Source organism: Oncorhynchus clarkii, chromosome 2, assembly GCF_045791955.1.
Source record: "Oncorhynchus clarkii lewisi isolate Uvic-CL-2024 chromosome 2, UVic_Ocla_1.0, whole genome shotgun sequence".
Classification (NCBI taxonomy): domain Eukaryota; kingdom Metazoa; phylum Chordata; class Actinopteri; order Salmoniformes; family Salmonidae; genus Oncorhynchus; species Oncorhynchus clarkii.
The window spans coordinates 84273526-84289933 of NC_092148.1; the positions used below are offsets into that span (position 1 = coordinate 84273526).

The following is a 16408-nucleotide window of genomic DNA, read 5'->3' on the forward strand; positions in this document are numbered from 1 at the left end:
AACCTCCTCACAACCGCAGACCACATCTAAACCACGCCATCACAGGACATCTACATCCAGCTTCTTCACCTGCTGGATCGTCTGACACAGCTGATGACACCCGGACAGCTGATGAAACTGGGTTTTCACAACTAAAGAATTACTACAGAAACTGTCAGAAAAAAAGTCTCAGGGAAGCTCATCTGCGTGTTCGTCGCTCTCACCAGAGTCTTGACCTGATTGCAGTTTGACACCGTAACCAACTTCAGTGGGCAAATGCTCACCTTCGATGGCCACTGGCATGCTGGATTAGTTTGCTCTTCACATTAGTTTGCTCTTTACTGGGCAGATGGCAGACAACGTGTATGGTGTCGTGTGGGCGAGCGGTTCGCTGATGTCAACGTTGTGAACAGAGTGGCCCATGGTGGCGGTGGGGTTATGGTATGGGCAGGCATAAGCTATGGACAACGAATGGCAATTTGAATGCACAGAGATAACATGAGGGACGAGATCCTGGAGGCCCATTGTCGTGCCATTCATCCGCCACCATCACCTCATGTTCCAACATTATAATGCACGACCCCATGTCACAAGGATCTGTACACAATTCCTGGAAGCTGAAAGTGGCACATTTCTTCCATGGCCTGCATACTCACATCACCCATTGAGCATGTCTGGATCGACATGTACGACAGCGTGTTCCGGTTCCAACCAATGTCACATTACATGAGGCAAATGGTGGTCACACCAGATAGGAGCGCACTGCTGGCACCGGTGTCCAAAGCAAATGGACTACGGAGAAGCTAGCACAGGTACAGAGACCAAAAGGGTCCCAGCATTTCGTAACCTGAACGGGAGACGAAGGTAGAAAAACAAACTATCAGGAGTGACTAAAGCAGACATCTCATTGGCGCACTCAGCTAGAGGGACCCACCAATAGTTAAATAAATAAATAAAATAATCTCCTCAGCAGATAGAACTTTCTAACGTACTTAGCAGCGCCAACATGGTCCACATAATTGTCAAACTTGAGTGACTTAGTACGGGCATTGTTTTTCTGAAAATCAAAACGAAACCGCAGATAACCATCCTTACTATGAACTAAAAAACAGGGTAGCAGCAAACTTAACATGTGTAAATATTTGTATGAACATTTGTATGAACATAACAAGATTCAACAATAGACAAACTGAACAAGTTCCACAGACATGTGACTAACAGAAATGGAATAAGGTCAAAATCAAAAGTAACAGTCAGTATCTGCTGCACCAGATTTGCCAGTTCTTGCTGTGAGATGTTACTCCACTCTTCCACCAAGGCACCTGCAAGTTTCCGGACATTTCTGGGGGGAATGGCCCTAGCCCTCACCCTCCGATCCAACAGGTCCCAGACGTGCTCAATGGGATTGAGATCCGGGCTCTTCGCTGGCCATAGCAGAACACTGACATCCCTGTCTTGGAGAAAATTAGGCACATAGATGGCAGTATGGCTGGTGGCATTGCTGGAGGGTCATGTCAGGATGAGCCAGCAGAAAGGGTACCACATGAGGGAGGATTCTTCCCTGAAACGCACAGCGTTGACATTGCCTGCAATGACAAGCTCAGTCCAATGATGCTGTGACACATCGCCGCAGACCATGACGGACCCTTTACATCGATCCCACTCCAGAGTACAGGCCTCGGTGTAACGCTCATTCCTTTGACGATAAACACGAATCCGACCAGCACCCCTGGCCAGACAAAACCGCGACTCGTCAGTGAGAAGCACTTTTTGCCAGTCCTGTCTGGTCCAGTGACGGTGGATTTGTGTCCATAGACGACGTTGTTGCCGGTGATGTCTGGTGAGGACCTGCCTTACAACATACCTACAAGCCCTCAGTCCAGCCTCTCTCAGCCTATTGCAGACAGTCTGAACACTGATGGAGGGATTGTGCGTTCCTGGGGTAACTCGGGCAGTTGTTGTTGCCACCCAGTACCTGTCCGGCAGGCGTGATGTTCGGATGTACCGATCCTATGCAGGTGTTGTTACACATGGTCTGCCACTACGAGGACGATCAGCTGTCCGTCTTGTCTCCCTGTAGCGCTGTCTTAGGCGTCTCACAGTACGGACATTGCTATTTATTTCCCTGGTCACATCAGCAGTCCTCATGCCTTCTTGCAGCATGCCTAAGGCACGTTCACGCAGATGAACAGGGACCCTGGGCATTTTTCTTTTGGTGTTTTTCCAGAGTCAGTAGAAAGGCTTCTAGTATCCTAAGTTTTAATAACTGACCTTAATTGCCTACCACCTGTAAGCAGTTAGTGTCTTAACAACCATTCCACAGGAGCATGTTCATTAATTGTTTATGGTTCATTAAACAAGCATGGGAAACAGTGTATAAACCATTTACAATGAAGATCTGTGAAGTTATTTGGATTTTTCCGAATGATCTTTGAAAGACAGGTCCTGAAAAAGGGACGTTTATTTTTTTTGTTGAGTTTATATGTTGTGCAATGCCAAGCATGAACTCAACCTCACTTCGGGGTAACTCACTCTTCAAGATTCAGTTGATGGGCATGTTTGATTGGGACGGATTCCCCAAAGTCAATGTCATGCAGTAGTTCATTTGTCCGGGGTTGGCACCTTTGATAAAATATACTGACTAATGAAAAAACATTCTTTATGGAAACCTTTTATAAAATGTTATATTTATTAATGGTACTATGAATAGAAATGGTGGAGTTGTGTCACATACACAGCTAACGAAAATATATGGGAATGTCTGCTCAATATAAACTTATAACCAACTGATTGCAGCATTACCACAAAAATGGAGGCGGCAAGTGGAAGAGGGTAGGGAACCTGTTTGTCTGCCATATATTAAAGACACAAATTGGCTGAAAAGAATTGGCATAAATAGAAAAATATACCAGTTTCCTTTGAGGACAAAAATGTTGACAGCTGTGCCATACAGTTTGTAAAATAAATGGGAAGAGATTTTCGATGTAACGATTCCATGGCACATGGTTTATGAACTGATACAAAAAACAATTAAACACTTGAGTTTATCCATTTAAATTAATATACAAAATTCTTAGCTCTGTAGATTTTGCTGCGAAGAGACAATCACTAGATCATTTATTCTGGCATTGCCAGAACACATTCCACCAGGACTCCGAAACGTTTGTCAAAAGCAGGAATAAGCTGCAGAGCTGCAACGCGTACAGCTTGATTTGGTTTACCTGTCTTACGTCAAACAGTAAGCCACAACATCCTGATTCAGACCAAGCCAGAAGAAGTTATGCAAGATACAGTCATAAGTCCTGTTGACCCCAAGATGGCCCGCCATACTACCATAGTGAGCCAACCTCAGTATCTCTTCTCGAAGTGTAACTGGAACAACAATTTGAGATACACTGGGCCACTCGTCTTGCCCAGAAGTGGCACGAGAAAGCCATTTCCTCACGAGAACCCCATCTGTCAAAGTAACCCACAAAATACGAACCCCTCTGGATGAATCTCAGCAAGAAGATGGGAGACTGTTCAGCAATCAGCTGCTTCCTAGACATCAAACTGTCAACTTTAGGGATCCTCCTTTCTCTGGTCCTACAAACTCGCTCACCTTTGGGTTTTTCAAATGAGAGTTTAACTCAGGAGGTTTATCGAAATCTGGAACACAAAGATGTCTCAGACAGATCGATCATGGTGGGATCGCTGACATCCTCAACACTAAACTTGCTCCCGGCGACTTTCTGAGACAAAGCACATGTAACGGCACACGCTGGGAACACTCTAGGGTAATTATCTGATAATCCATCAGGTTCCTCTACTCTGGGTTCCTTACAAACGACAGGATTTGGCACAACCTTCCCTCTATCCAAATTGTTTCTGAAAATGAATGAGACGCCCTCCTCTCCCTGTTAGACTAGGCCTCACTCCAAAGACAACGGAACCAGAAACAAGATCAGACGAGTTCCACCTTATGCAAAAGGAACTTCCATGCAACCCATTCCCACACCTTGTACTAACAAACTGTAACCAGCTGCTGAAGCATCAGACAAAGACAAAACACTCCCTGGGCTGCCCCAGTGTTTTGCAGTATCTTCACTGGCTGCATAACAGAATTGCCACTTGTTTTCTGAAAATCCTTATCTTTGGGCATTCTAGAAAAAAACAAATTCAATACCTGCAGTTAAATGCGTTACAAGATGAAGCAGATCGCCTTCTTCATTTCACCTGTCACATTATGAAGCTTAAAAAGTTCCACAGAACAGTTGAGCCAGTCACGGGTTTGAAAATAGCACAATGGGAGAAAGTGGGAGAAGGTGAGTCCAGCTGTGTATTGGCAGGTGTCATATTTATATTGAACATCTGTGTGTGTGGGGGTGGGGGGGGTCCAAGAGTGATCAGGGGCATGCAACTATAGTTTTCCTTCAAAGAAAATACACTGAAGAAAAATATAAAAACGCAACATGTAAAGTGTTCATCCCATGTTTAAATGCTCTGAAATAAAAGATCCCAGAAATTATTCACTCACGTAAAAACATTTAAAAATGTTGGGCACAAATTTGTTTACATCCCCGTTACTGAGCATTTATTTCTCCGTTGCCATGATAATCCATCTACCTGACAGGTGTAGTATATATTAAAAAGCATGATCATTGCGCAGGTGCACCATGTGCTGGAGACAAAAGGGCACTCTAAAATGTGCAGTCTAGTCAAACACCACAATGGCCTAGTTTAGAGGGGGAGAGCAATTGGCATGCTGACTGCAGGAATGTCCATCAGAACTGTTGCCAGAGAATTGACAGTTAATATCTCCTTCATAAGCTGCTTCAGACATCGTTTTAGAGAATTTGGCAGTACATCCAACCGGCCTCACAAACTCAGACCACGTGTATGACGTTGTGTGAACAGAGAGCTCCATGGTGGCGGTGGGGTTGTGGAATGGGCAGGCATATTGTTGTGTCTAGAAAGACAGCATCCCGGAGTCGCCTCTTCAATGGTGACGTTGAGACTGGTGTTTTGCGGGTACTATTTAATGAAGCTGCCAGTTGAGGACTTGTGAGACGTCTGTTTCTCAAACTAGACACTCTAATATACTTGTCCTCTTGCTCAGTTGTGCACTGGGGCCTCCCACTCTTTCTATTCTGGCTAGAGCCCGTTTGCGTTGTTCTGTGAAGGGAGTAGTACACAGCGTTGTACGAGATCTTCAGTTTCTTTGCAATTTCTCGCATGGAATAGCCTTGACGCTAGACATGACGCTTGGCATTCAGGGCAAAGTTCAATCTTGGTTTCATCAGACCACAGATTCTTGTTTCTCATAGTCAGAGTACTTTAGGTGCCTTTTGGCAAGCGGGCTGTCATGTGCCTTTTACTGAGGAGTGGCTTCCGTCTGGCCATTCTACCATAAAGACCTGATTGTCGGGGGGCTGAAGAGATGGGAGAACCATCTCCACAGAGGAACTATGGAGCTCTGTCAGAGTGACCATCGGGTTCGTAGTCACCTCTCTGACCAAGGTACTTCTCCTCCAACTGCGCCGTTTGGCCAGGTGGCCAGCTCTAGAAAGTGCCTTGGTGGTCCCAAACTTCTTCTAATTAAGAATGATGAAGGCCACTGTGTTCTTGGGGATATTTTAATGCTGCAGAAATTGTTTGGTACCCTTCCCCAGATCTGTGCCTCGACACAATCCTGTCTCTGAGCTCTACGGACAAATCCTTCGAACTCATAACTTGGTTTTTGCTCTGACATGCACTGTCAACTGTGGGACCTTATATTTATTTAAGCTTTATTTAACTAGGCAAGTCATTTAAGAACAAATTCTTATTTACAATGATGGCCTACCGTCATTATATAGACAGGTGTGTGCATTTCCAAATCATGTCCAATCAATTGAATTTACCACAGGTGGACTAATGTTGTAGAAACATCTCAAGGATGATCAATGGAACAGAACAAAGGGTCTGAATACTTATGTAAATAAGGTATCCCTTTATTTGTTAATATATTTGCAAACATTTCTAAAAACCTCATTCGGCTTTGTCATTATGGGTATTGTTTGTAGATTAATGAGGGAAAATGTTCATTTAATCTATTTTAGAATAAGGCTACGTAACAAAAATGTGGATAAAGTCAAGGGGTCTGAAAACTTTCTGAATGCACTATACAGTAAAATAAATTCTGCAGTAGCTGTTTTCAAAGTATTTCTGCCATTTTGTTTCATAGTTGGTCAATTAAAATCGCACAAAATCAAAGAACAAATCCTATATAGCCAACCCACCTCATGCTGAGGGCTGTGTGGTCTTGAAGAATTAAGTGAAAGACATTTTTAGAAGCAGGGGCATAAAAGTTGGCATAATTTACTTGAAACTAAAGTCTACTGAAGTGAGACTTTGTCCTTGTGGTTCTTGGCAATTTATACTGAAGCTAAATATAAAACAACTATTTCAAAGATTTTACGGAGTTACACTTCATGAGGAAATCAGTCAATTGAAATAAATTAGGCCCTAATCTATGGATTTCACATGACTGGGAATACAGATACGCATCAGTTAGTCATCGATACAGTACCTTAAAAAAATAAAATGGGCCTCAGGATCTCGTAACGAGATTTCTGTGCATTCAAATTTCCATCGATAAACTGCAATTGTGTTAGTTGTCCGTAGCTTATGCCTGCCCATACTATAACCCCACCGCCACCACGGGGCACTCTGTTCACCCGTTGACATCAGCAAACCTCTCGCCCACACGACCTCATACACGTGGTCTGCAGTTGTGAGGCTGGTTGGACGTACTGACAAATTCTCTAAAACGTTGTTTATGGTAGAGAAAGGAACATTTAGATCTCTGGCAAAATCTCTGGTGGACATTCCTGCAGTCAGCATACCAACTGCACGCTCCCTCAACTGTGACATAGTGTGTGACAAAACTGCACATTTGAGAGTGGCCCTTTTATTGTCCCTAGCACAAGGTGCACCTGCGTAATGACCATGCTCTTTAATCAGCCTCTTGATATACCCCACACCTGTCAGGTGGATGCATCATCTTGGGAAAGAAATGCTCGCAACAGTGATGTAAACAAATTTGGGTACAAAATCTGAGAGAAATAGGCTTTGTGTGCATGGAAACTTTCTGGGATCTTTCATTTCAGATCATGAAAGATGGGACTAACACTTAACATGTTGCGTTTATATTTTAGTTCAGCATAGTAATACATTTGTTTTTAAAACATTACAAAGCATGCTCATCTGTTTTTTGTGTGTTTTGTTGGTGTCTGGATACTGCCCACCCCTAGAAGGTAGTTTTATGTGTCAACACAAACTCATCTGCAAGGACTGAAGCTTTCTCAAGAGTGAGATCCTTGTGCTCATAGACGTAGGTAGCAACCCTTTCGTGAAGGCAATTCTTGAACTGCTAGAGAAATACGAGTGTCTAAGTCCTTAAGGTCCTTGACCTCTTGAGAACCACACGACCGATCAAAAATACATACTTGTTCCCTTGCTAAATCAACATGGCTTTGTGACTCTGTCTTTCGTAATTGACAGAACCATTGTCTGTATGCCTCTGGGACCAACTCGTAAGCCCGAAGGATAGCAGCTTTAACAGTGTCATAATCTTAACTCTGATCAAGAGATAAAGCAGCGTACCCTTTCTGAACTTGTCCCACAAGAACACTTTGGAGGAGCAGTGACCAACGATCTTGCAGCCATTTTAGGAATGTGTCAATCCGCACAAATAAAATGTACATCTACCCCCTTTTCGTTGAAAGGTGGTACAAGCCGGCTGTTCCGACCAACATCAAACTTTGAGGGAGCAAGATAGCCTGACATGATTTGGAGTACTTCCAGATCTATTTTAATCTAATGGCATGCACCCAATCTTCTTGTTCTATTCTGGCTGCACATTCTCTTTCCCTTGTGTTCAAGCTCAAATTTCTGTTGTTCCCATTTTGTCTTTGGTTCTACCTCTCGCAGTTGCACGTCTATGGTGTGTACTCTACCACTCGTACAACCCTTTTCATCATCCTCCCTCTCCGGAAGGACTTTCTCCTTCACCAAAGCAAGATAGACTAAATGACTACAGCTTTCGAATCAGCAAGGGCCACTTTGATGTCATAATGCTTTGCAATGACGAGCAGATTCGCCTTCATACATTTATCTAGTATCTCCCATGTAGGGTTTTCCACAAATGCTTCCAACTTAAAACCTCTTATGGCTGCGATCCCCGTACAGGGATCAACATCAGGGGAAATTTCAGAGTGACAACTAAAAATACAACGTCGTAACATTAAACATTCTTGAAAATGCAAGTGTCTTACATCCTTCAAAAGATTAGGATCTTGGTAATCAAACTACGTTTTCCAATTTAAAATAGCTATTACAGAGAACAAATACCATGCTTTTGTTTGAGAAGAGCAATCAACAACAAAAACATTTTCCGCCATGACAGTTTTTAAACATTCACATCTGAAGGTAAAATTATGACTTACATTCTGATATCATGCTCTTATTTCTCTTCCTGAGGGTCCCAGTGATCAAATAAAGTGCCATTTTCTTTGATAAAATCCATTTTTTACCCTAAATCGAAACATTTTGTAACCCATTTGTGCCGTGAATTCCGTCTATTATTTTTTTACGGAGCATTCGACATAATTACACACGGTAAACAAATCGTTTATCTAGTCATGGTTGGTTTCAGTGCATTCCTCTGGATGTTTGCAACACAGCCAAACATCATTGTTTTTTTTGCGGGGAGTATTGACCGAAGTGAACTGATTTGAAGACAACGAGCAATGACTACCTTGCGCACCAATAATTTTAGCGAAGCTTCGTTGATTGACTATATTTCTGCCCAATGACCAATGATCTTCTTTAAATCTAGCTGGGTAAATAGCCAATGAGCTGAGGTAAACGCCAGTATGTAATGGTTTTGGGTTGGACGACCATTCCTTGTATGTAAAGGCACGCTTAACGAACTCTATTCTCGCCATGACTCTCAGAGGAGTTGCTGTGACGCTTGTTACGCGCAGCAGTATTTCGAAAAGTTGTATTTTCAACGATTTCATTGAAGATATCATGGCGAATAAATCAGGAAAAGCGAAGTCAAAGTCTAAAGTGAAAGTGAAAAAGTGAAAGTGAGACAGATTTTTTGTTTGAGGATTCTTTGAGTGTTATGATTCAAACAGGAACTGAGAAGCTGTTTCTGCAAGGACAGGACATACTTCTGAACGGGTAAGTGCTAATGCCGTTTTATGAAATGTAAATATATACACTGCTCAAAAAAATAAAGGGAACACTTAATCAACACAATGTAACTAAAATAACACATCCTAGATCTGAATGAATGAAATATTCTTATTAAATACTTTTTTCTTTACATAGTTGAATGTGCTGACAACAAAATCACACAAAAATGATCAATGGAAATCAAATTTATCAACCCATGGAGGTCTGGATTTGGAGTCACACTCAAAATTAAAGTGGAAAGCCACACTACAGGCTGATCCAACTTTGATGTAATGTCCTTAAAACAAGTCAAAATGAGGCTCAGTAGTGTGTGTGGCCTCCACATTCATGTATGACCTCCCTACAACGTCTGGGCATGCTCCTGATGAAGTGGCGGATGGTCTCCTGAGGGATGTCCTCCCAGACCTGGACTAAAGCATCCGCCAACTCCTGGACAGTCTGTGGTGGATGGAGCGAGACATGATGTCCCAGATGTGCTCAACTGGATTCAGGTCTGGGGAACGGGCGGGCCAGTCCATAGCATCAATGCCTTCCTCTTGCAGGAACTGCTGACACACTCCAGCCACATGAGGTCTAGCATTAGGAGGAACCCAGGGCCAACCGCACCAGCATATGGTCTCACAAGGCGTCTGAGGATCTCATCTCGGTACCTAATGGCAGTCAGGCTACCTCTGGCGAGCACATGGAGGGCTGTGCGGCCCCCCAAAGAAATGCCACCCCACACCATGACTGACCCACCGCCAAACCGGTCATGCTGGAGGAGGTTGCAGGCAGCAGAACGTTCTCCACGGCGTCTCCAGACTGTCACATGTGCTCAGTGTGAACCTGCTTTCATCTGTAAAGAGCACAGGGCGCCAGTGGCGAATTTGCCAATCTTGGTGTTCTCTGGCAAATGCCAAACGTCCTGCACGGTGTTGGTCTGTAAGCACAACCCCCACCTGTGGACGTCGGGCCCTCATACCACCCTCATGGAGTCTGTTTCTGACCGTTTGAGCAGACACATGCACATTTGTGGCCTGCTGGAGGTCATTTTGCAGGGCTCTGGCAGTGCTCCTCCTTGCACAAAGGCGGAGGTAGCGGTCCTGCTGCTGGGTTGTTGCCCTCCTACGGCCTCCTCCACGTCCCCTGATGTACTGGCCGGTCTCCTGGTAGCGCCTCCATGCTCTGGACACTACGCTGACAGACACAGCAAACCTTCTTGCCACATCTCGCATTGATGTGCCATCCTGGATGAGCTGCACTACCTGAGACACTTGTGTGGGTTGTAGACTCCGTCTCATGCTACCACTAGAGTGAAAGCACCGCCAGCATTCAAGTGACCAAAACATCAGCCAGGAAGCATAGGAACTGATAAGTGGTCTGTGGTTATCACCTGCAGAACCACTCCTTTATTGGGGGTGTCTTGCTAATTGCCTATAATTTCCACCTGTTGTCTATTCCATTTGCACAACAGCATGTGAAATGTATTGTCAATCAGTGTTGCTTCCTAAGTGGACAGTTATATTTCACAGAAGTGTGATTGACTTGGAGTTACATTGTGTTGATTAAGTATTCCCTTTATTTTTTTGAGCAATGTATAGCCTGTGTGTGTTTATGCAACTTTCAGAATGATTCCACCAATCTTATAACCCTCAGGGTGACAAACTACCACAAAAGTGTCTGTTGAACACTCAAATATATGGGCACAGCAGAGCCTCAGAGTAGGGAATTAGAGCGACTACCATACTCCTGGGAAACAAGATCCCGGACGAGCCCCATTTTTGTTATATTCTCCAGCAAGAAAATCAAAAACAAAGAGTCACTGGCTGTTTTAAGAGAGGTTCTGAAAGACACATGAGGGGGTCCACTGAAAGCAACATAAACTGGAACTTAAAAGACACCCACTAAATTTGCACAAGAAGTGGCAAACAAAATAAAACACACCAAATTTGAAAACTGTCAGAAAAAAAAAACAAGTGGAGCGAAATGAATAACAGGGACGATCAGACCGGAAGGTTGCGAGTTCAAACCCCCGAGCTGACAAGGTACAAATCTGTCGTTCTGCCCCTGAACAGGCAGTTAACCCACTGTTCCCAGGCCGTCATTGAAAATAAGAATTTGTTCTTAACTGACTTGCCTGGTTAAATAAAGGTAAAATAAAAAAAATAAAAATCAAGGATTGTTTTAGAACTCAAATAGGGACCGACAACTAAAGGTGTTCACCCTCCCTCCACATCTCTCAAGACAACTGGAGCACTGGCCAGACAACTGCAGCACAGGTGAAACGCCTTCTGACTAACGAGATGACAAACCAGCACAGGTGTAAAACATACTGACACCAATCGGTGCACCTAACGTGTTAATGTCCAACCTTGAAATATAAATGGAAAAACCAAGGCCTGTAACTTCTACCCAGTCACACATTTATACTGACTCTACACACAATAATTTACGCTGTTACTACTTTGTTTATCATATATCCTAGCCTAGTCACCTTACCCCTCTACATATAGTATTTACCTCTATCACTCCTGGATCTTTGCACATTGTAAATATGGTATTGCAACTGACCTTGTATATAGCTTCTTATTTTCTTGTTTTCCTTAGTTCCTATTTCTTGTGTGATTTGTTCTACCTTGTTATTTTTTGTGCTTCGCATTGATTACTGCATTTTGGGGTTTGGAGCTGGCAATAAAGGCATTTGACTGTACTTGTGCATGTGACATTAAAATGAAGATTATCCTAGATCTGTGCCAACAGTTGAGCAGACTTCCAGCCTTTGTGTGGACGGGGTGAACAGCAGAGTTAATCTGATCCTAGAACAACAGACTTACGGCCTCTGTGTGGATGGGGTGGACAGCGAACAGCAGGGCCGCAACCAGGCTGGAGGTCTTGTCCAAGAACAGACGGCAGAACCTCAGAAAAAGCACACACACCACAGAATGCAGCCCCACGTTGAGCAGGTGGTAGGATGCAGAACTCAGCTCACTGAAGAGATAGTTCAGACGGAAGGTGAGCACTGTCAGGGGCCGGTAGGATTTGTGGCTCCGCTCCTGTAATGAGACAAAGATATGACAGGGAGTTATTAGCTTCAAATGCATAAAGACTGATTGAGGATAGTTGAGACATCAATTCAAAACGATTTTAGCGTTAGATACAAGTCAACCCTGCTGTCAACTACAAATTACTTTTCACTCTAGGAATGTAGTTCTGGTACCAGGTTCTGTCAGTGTCTAAGAAGAGATTAATTGACTAATCTTGAACATAGTATAGCAATTGGTTGTTAAAACCACCTTAAGCCAACATAGGGATAGAGGATGGTAATAAGAGCTAGAGAAAGCTCACACCACTTGTGGGTGTGATATGCTGTAACGGACTCAAACAAGAGAACGAACATCTGGAACATCTCCTACAATACTTCAGGTTTGTGTACCAACACTAAGGGTACCACGTGACGGCACTTTGTGGCACACTTGTGCTACCTAGGGAATAAAGGTCAGGAAAATAGGGCTGTTGTGAATATAGGTGATTTTGTAGGAACTTGAAGTTCAACTCCTCTGACAATTGTTATGATGCGAAAAATCATAATCATCAATATTGACAGCCATTGAATAATTGACCATAAAACGTATTTGTATTTGAAATTCTCTCAGCTCAAATTTAACTAATTCCTATTCACTTGTTCAAACGCATTTTTTGCTTGGGGAGCATAAACAAAGTATGACATGGTGCATGCAGAAGAGAACGGACTGCCCCCTCTGAAGTCACAGATGTTCAAGGCGGTACTGCAGGCATTGTAGAAAACAGAATAGGCCACTAAAGTGAATAGAAAAATGTCAATCTTCGTGTAAATAAAAAACATTTGCAAAGACAATCATGGTACCAATAGACCAGATGGGTCAAATAGACCAGATGTATGTCCTTGAAACGATTATTTTAAAATCGCACCCTGAAGAAGTTAAGGATAATTTAGATGTTAACGGCAGCTTGCCGTAACCAGGTCGGCCTTAAATTGCGCTACTCAATGAGGGTGAAGAACAGCGCAAGGCTGCAAAGTTACTTCCTGTAATACCTCAAACTGCACATGCTATATGTCTCCATAAGACACCATTTTAACCAACTTCATTTAGCGTCAAAGCGCGACTGAGTCAAAATACAGAACAGTATGAAGATGGGCAGAAACTGCTTCTCAAATAGAAATCAAGCTTGTAGGTGATGGCACAACGTTGTCTAGCTAAGCTCATGCGCAGAAACCATGATGTACATGAACCCTAACGCTATGTATATTAAGCCACCGGACGGTCAAATTGGCAATCTCCAGTAGGAGAGGTCCTCCCTAGGAATTCTACAGCATTTCAAATAAATGTTTCAAGGACAGAATTACATGTATTTAAGTATTTTTGTGCTGTAGTGGGGACAGTAACATTAGTAATCACAAAAAAACATATATACACACAGTTGAAGTCGGAAGTTTACATAGGTTGGAGTCATTAAAACTTGTTTTTCAACCACTCCACAAATTTCTTGTTAACAAACTATAGTTTTGGCAAGTCGGTTAGGACATCTACTTTGTGCATGTGACAAGTCATTTTCCCAACAGTTTACAGACAGATCACAATTCCAGTGGGTCAGAAGTTTACATACACTAAGTTGACTGTGCCTTTAAACAGCTTGGAAAATTCTGTCACTGCTTCAGAAGCTTCTGATAGGCTAATTGACATAATTTGAGTCAATTGGAGGTGTACCTGTGGATTTAGTTCAAGGCCTACCATCCAACTCAGTGCCTCTTTGCTTGACATCATGGGAAAATCCAAAGAAATCAGCCAAGACCTCAGAAAAGAAATTGTAGATCCCAACAAGTCTGGTTCTTCCTTGGGAGCAATTTCCAAACGCCTGAAGGTACCGCGTTCATCTGTACAAACAATAGTACACAAGTATAAACACAATGGGACCACGCAGCCGTCATACCGCTCAGGAAGGAGACGTGTTCTGTCTCCTAGAGATGAACGTACTTTGGTTCAAATCAATCCCAGAACAGCAGCAAAGGACCTTGTGAAGATGCTGGAGGAAACAGGTACAAAAGTACCTATATACACAGTAAAACAAGCCCTATATCGACATAACCTGAAAGGCCGCTCAGCAAGGAAGAAGCCACTGCTCCAAAATCACCATAAAAAAGTCAGACAACGGTTTGCAACTGCTCATGGGGACAAAGATTGTACTTTTTGGAGAAATGTCCTCTGGTCTGACAAAACAAAAATATAACTGTTTGGCCATAACAACCTTTGTTATTTTTGGAGTAAAAAGGGGGAGGCTTGCAAGCCAAAGAACACCATCCCAACCGTGAAGCACAGGGGTGATAGAATCATGTTGTTGGGGTGCTTTGCTGCAGGAGGGACTGGTGCACTTCACATAATAGATGGCATCATGAGGATTGAAAATTGTGGATATATTGAAGCCAACATCAAGACATCAGCCAGGAAGTTAAAGCTTGGTTGCAAATGGGTCTTCCAAATGGACAATGACCCCAAACATACTTCCAAAGTTGTAAAATGGCTTAAAACAACAAAGTCAAGGTATTGGAGTGGCCATCACAAAGCCCTGACCACAATCCTATAGAAACTGTGTGCAGAGCTGAAAAAGCGTGTCCAAGCAAGGAGGCCTACAAACCTGACTCAGTTACCAAATACCAAGTTATCAATACTACCAAATACTAATTGAGTGAATATAAACGTCTGACCCACTGGGAATGTGATGAAAGAAATAAAAGCTGAATACAATGCTGTGATTAAGTATATTCCCCCTTCCTGATTTCTTATTTTTTTGCACATTTGTCACACTTAAATGTTTCAGATCAAACTAATTTTTATATTACACAAAGATAACTGCATTTTGTGTTTACTTGGGTTAAGTGATCAATGTATTTATTAAGGGAAAAATCTATCCGAACCTTCATGGCCCTGTGTGACAAAGTAATTGCCCCCCCTTGCTAAATCATGAATTTACTGTGGTTAATCACATTTTTTGGAAAGCGGAGTTCAATTTCACTAGCCACACCCAGGCCTGATTACTGCCAGACCTGTTGAGTCAAGAAATCAATTAAATAGAACCCGGCCAAAAGCTCTCAAAAAGCACATCATGCCGCAATCCAAAGAAATTTGGGAACAGATGAGAAACAAAGTCATTGACATCTATCAGTCTGGAAAGGGTTACAAAGCCATTTCTAAAGCTTTGGGACTCCAGCGAGCCACGGTGAGAGCCATTATCCACAAATGGAGAAAATTTGGAACAGTGGTGAACCTTCCCAGGAGTGGCCGGCTTACCAAAATTACCCCAAGAGCGCAGCGACGACTCATCCAAGAGGTCACAAAAGAACCCACAACAACATCTAAAGAACTGCAGGCCTCACTTGCCTCAGTTAAGGTCCGTGTTCATGACTCAACCATAAGAAAGAGACTGGGCAAATATGGTATCCATGGCAGAGTTCCAAGGCAAAAACCACTGCTGACCAAAAAGAACAAAGGCTTGTCTCACTTTTGGCAAAAAACATCTTAATGATCCCCAAGACTTTTGGGAAAATATTCTGTGGACTGACGAGACAAAAGTTGAACTTTTTGGAAGATGTGCATATGGCGTAAAAGTAACACAGCATTTCAGAAAAAGCTCATCATACCAACAGTCAAATATGGTGGTGGTAGTAGTGTGATGGTCTGGGGCTACTTTGCTGCTTCAGGACTTGGATGACTTGATGGAACCATGAATTCTGCTCTCTACCAAAAAATCCTGCTTCGTGACCTCAAATCCTGCTTTGTGACCTCAAGCTGAAGCGCACTTGGGTTCTGCAGCAGGACAATGACCCAAAACACACCAGTAAGTCCACTTCTGAATGGCTTAAAACAAAAAAAAAAATGAAGGTTTGAGTGGCCCAGTCAAAGTCCGGACTTGAATCCGATTGAGATGCTGTGGCGTGACCTTAAAAAGGCGGTTCACGCTCGAAAACCCTTGAATGTGGCTGAATAAAAACAATTCTGCAAAGACTAGTGCCAAAATTCCTCCACAGCGATGTGAAAGACTCATTGTCAGTTATCACAAACACTTGACTGCAGTTGTTGCTGCCGAGTGTGGCACAACCAGTTATTCGGTTTAGGGGGCAATTACTTTATCAGAGGGCCATGAAGGTTTGGCTAGCTTTTTTCCCTTAATAAATAAAATCATCACTTAACCC

General features: G+C 43.0%; 1 protein-coding gene across 1 annotated transcript in view; it reads right to left on the reverse strand.

Annotated features, from left to right (window-relative positions):
• LOC139375272 (transmembrane O-mannosyltransferase targeting cadherins 3) overlaps window positions 1-16408 on the reverse strand; it is a 154253-nt gene that overhangs the window by 132042 nt on the left and 5803 nt on the right. The window contains exon 3 of the mRNA XM_071116892.1: window positions 12018-12236. Within this exon, the coding sequence (XP_070972993.1) occupies window positions 12018-12236 (219 nt within the window). The remainder of the gene's footprint in view (window positions 1-12017; window positions 12237-16408) is intronic.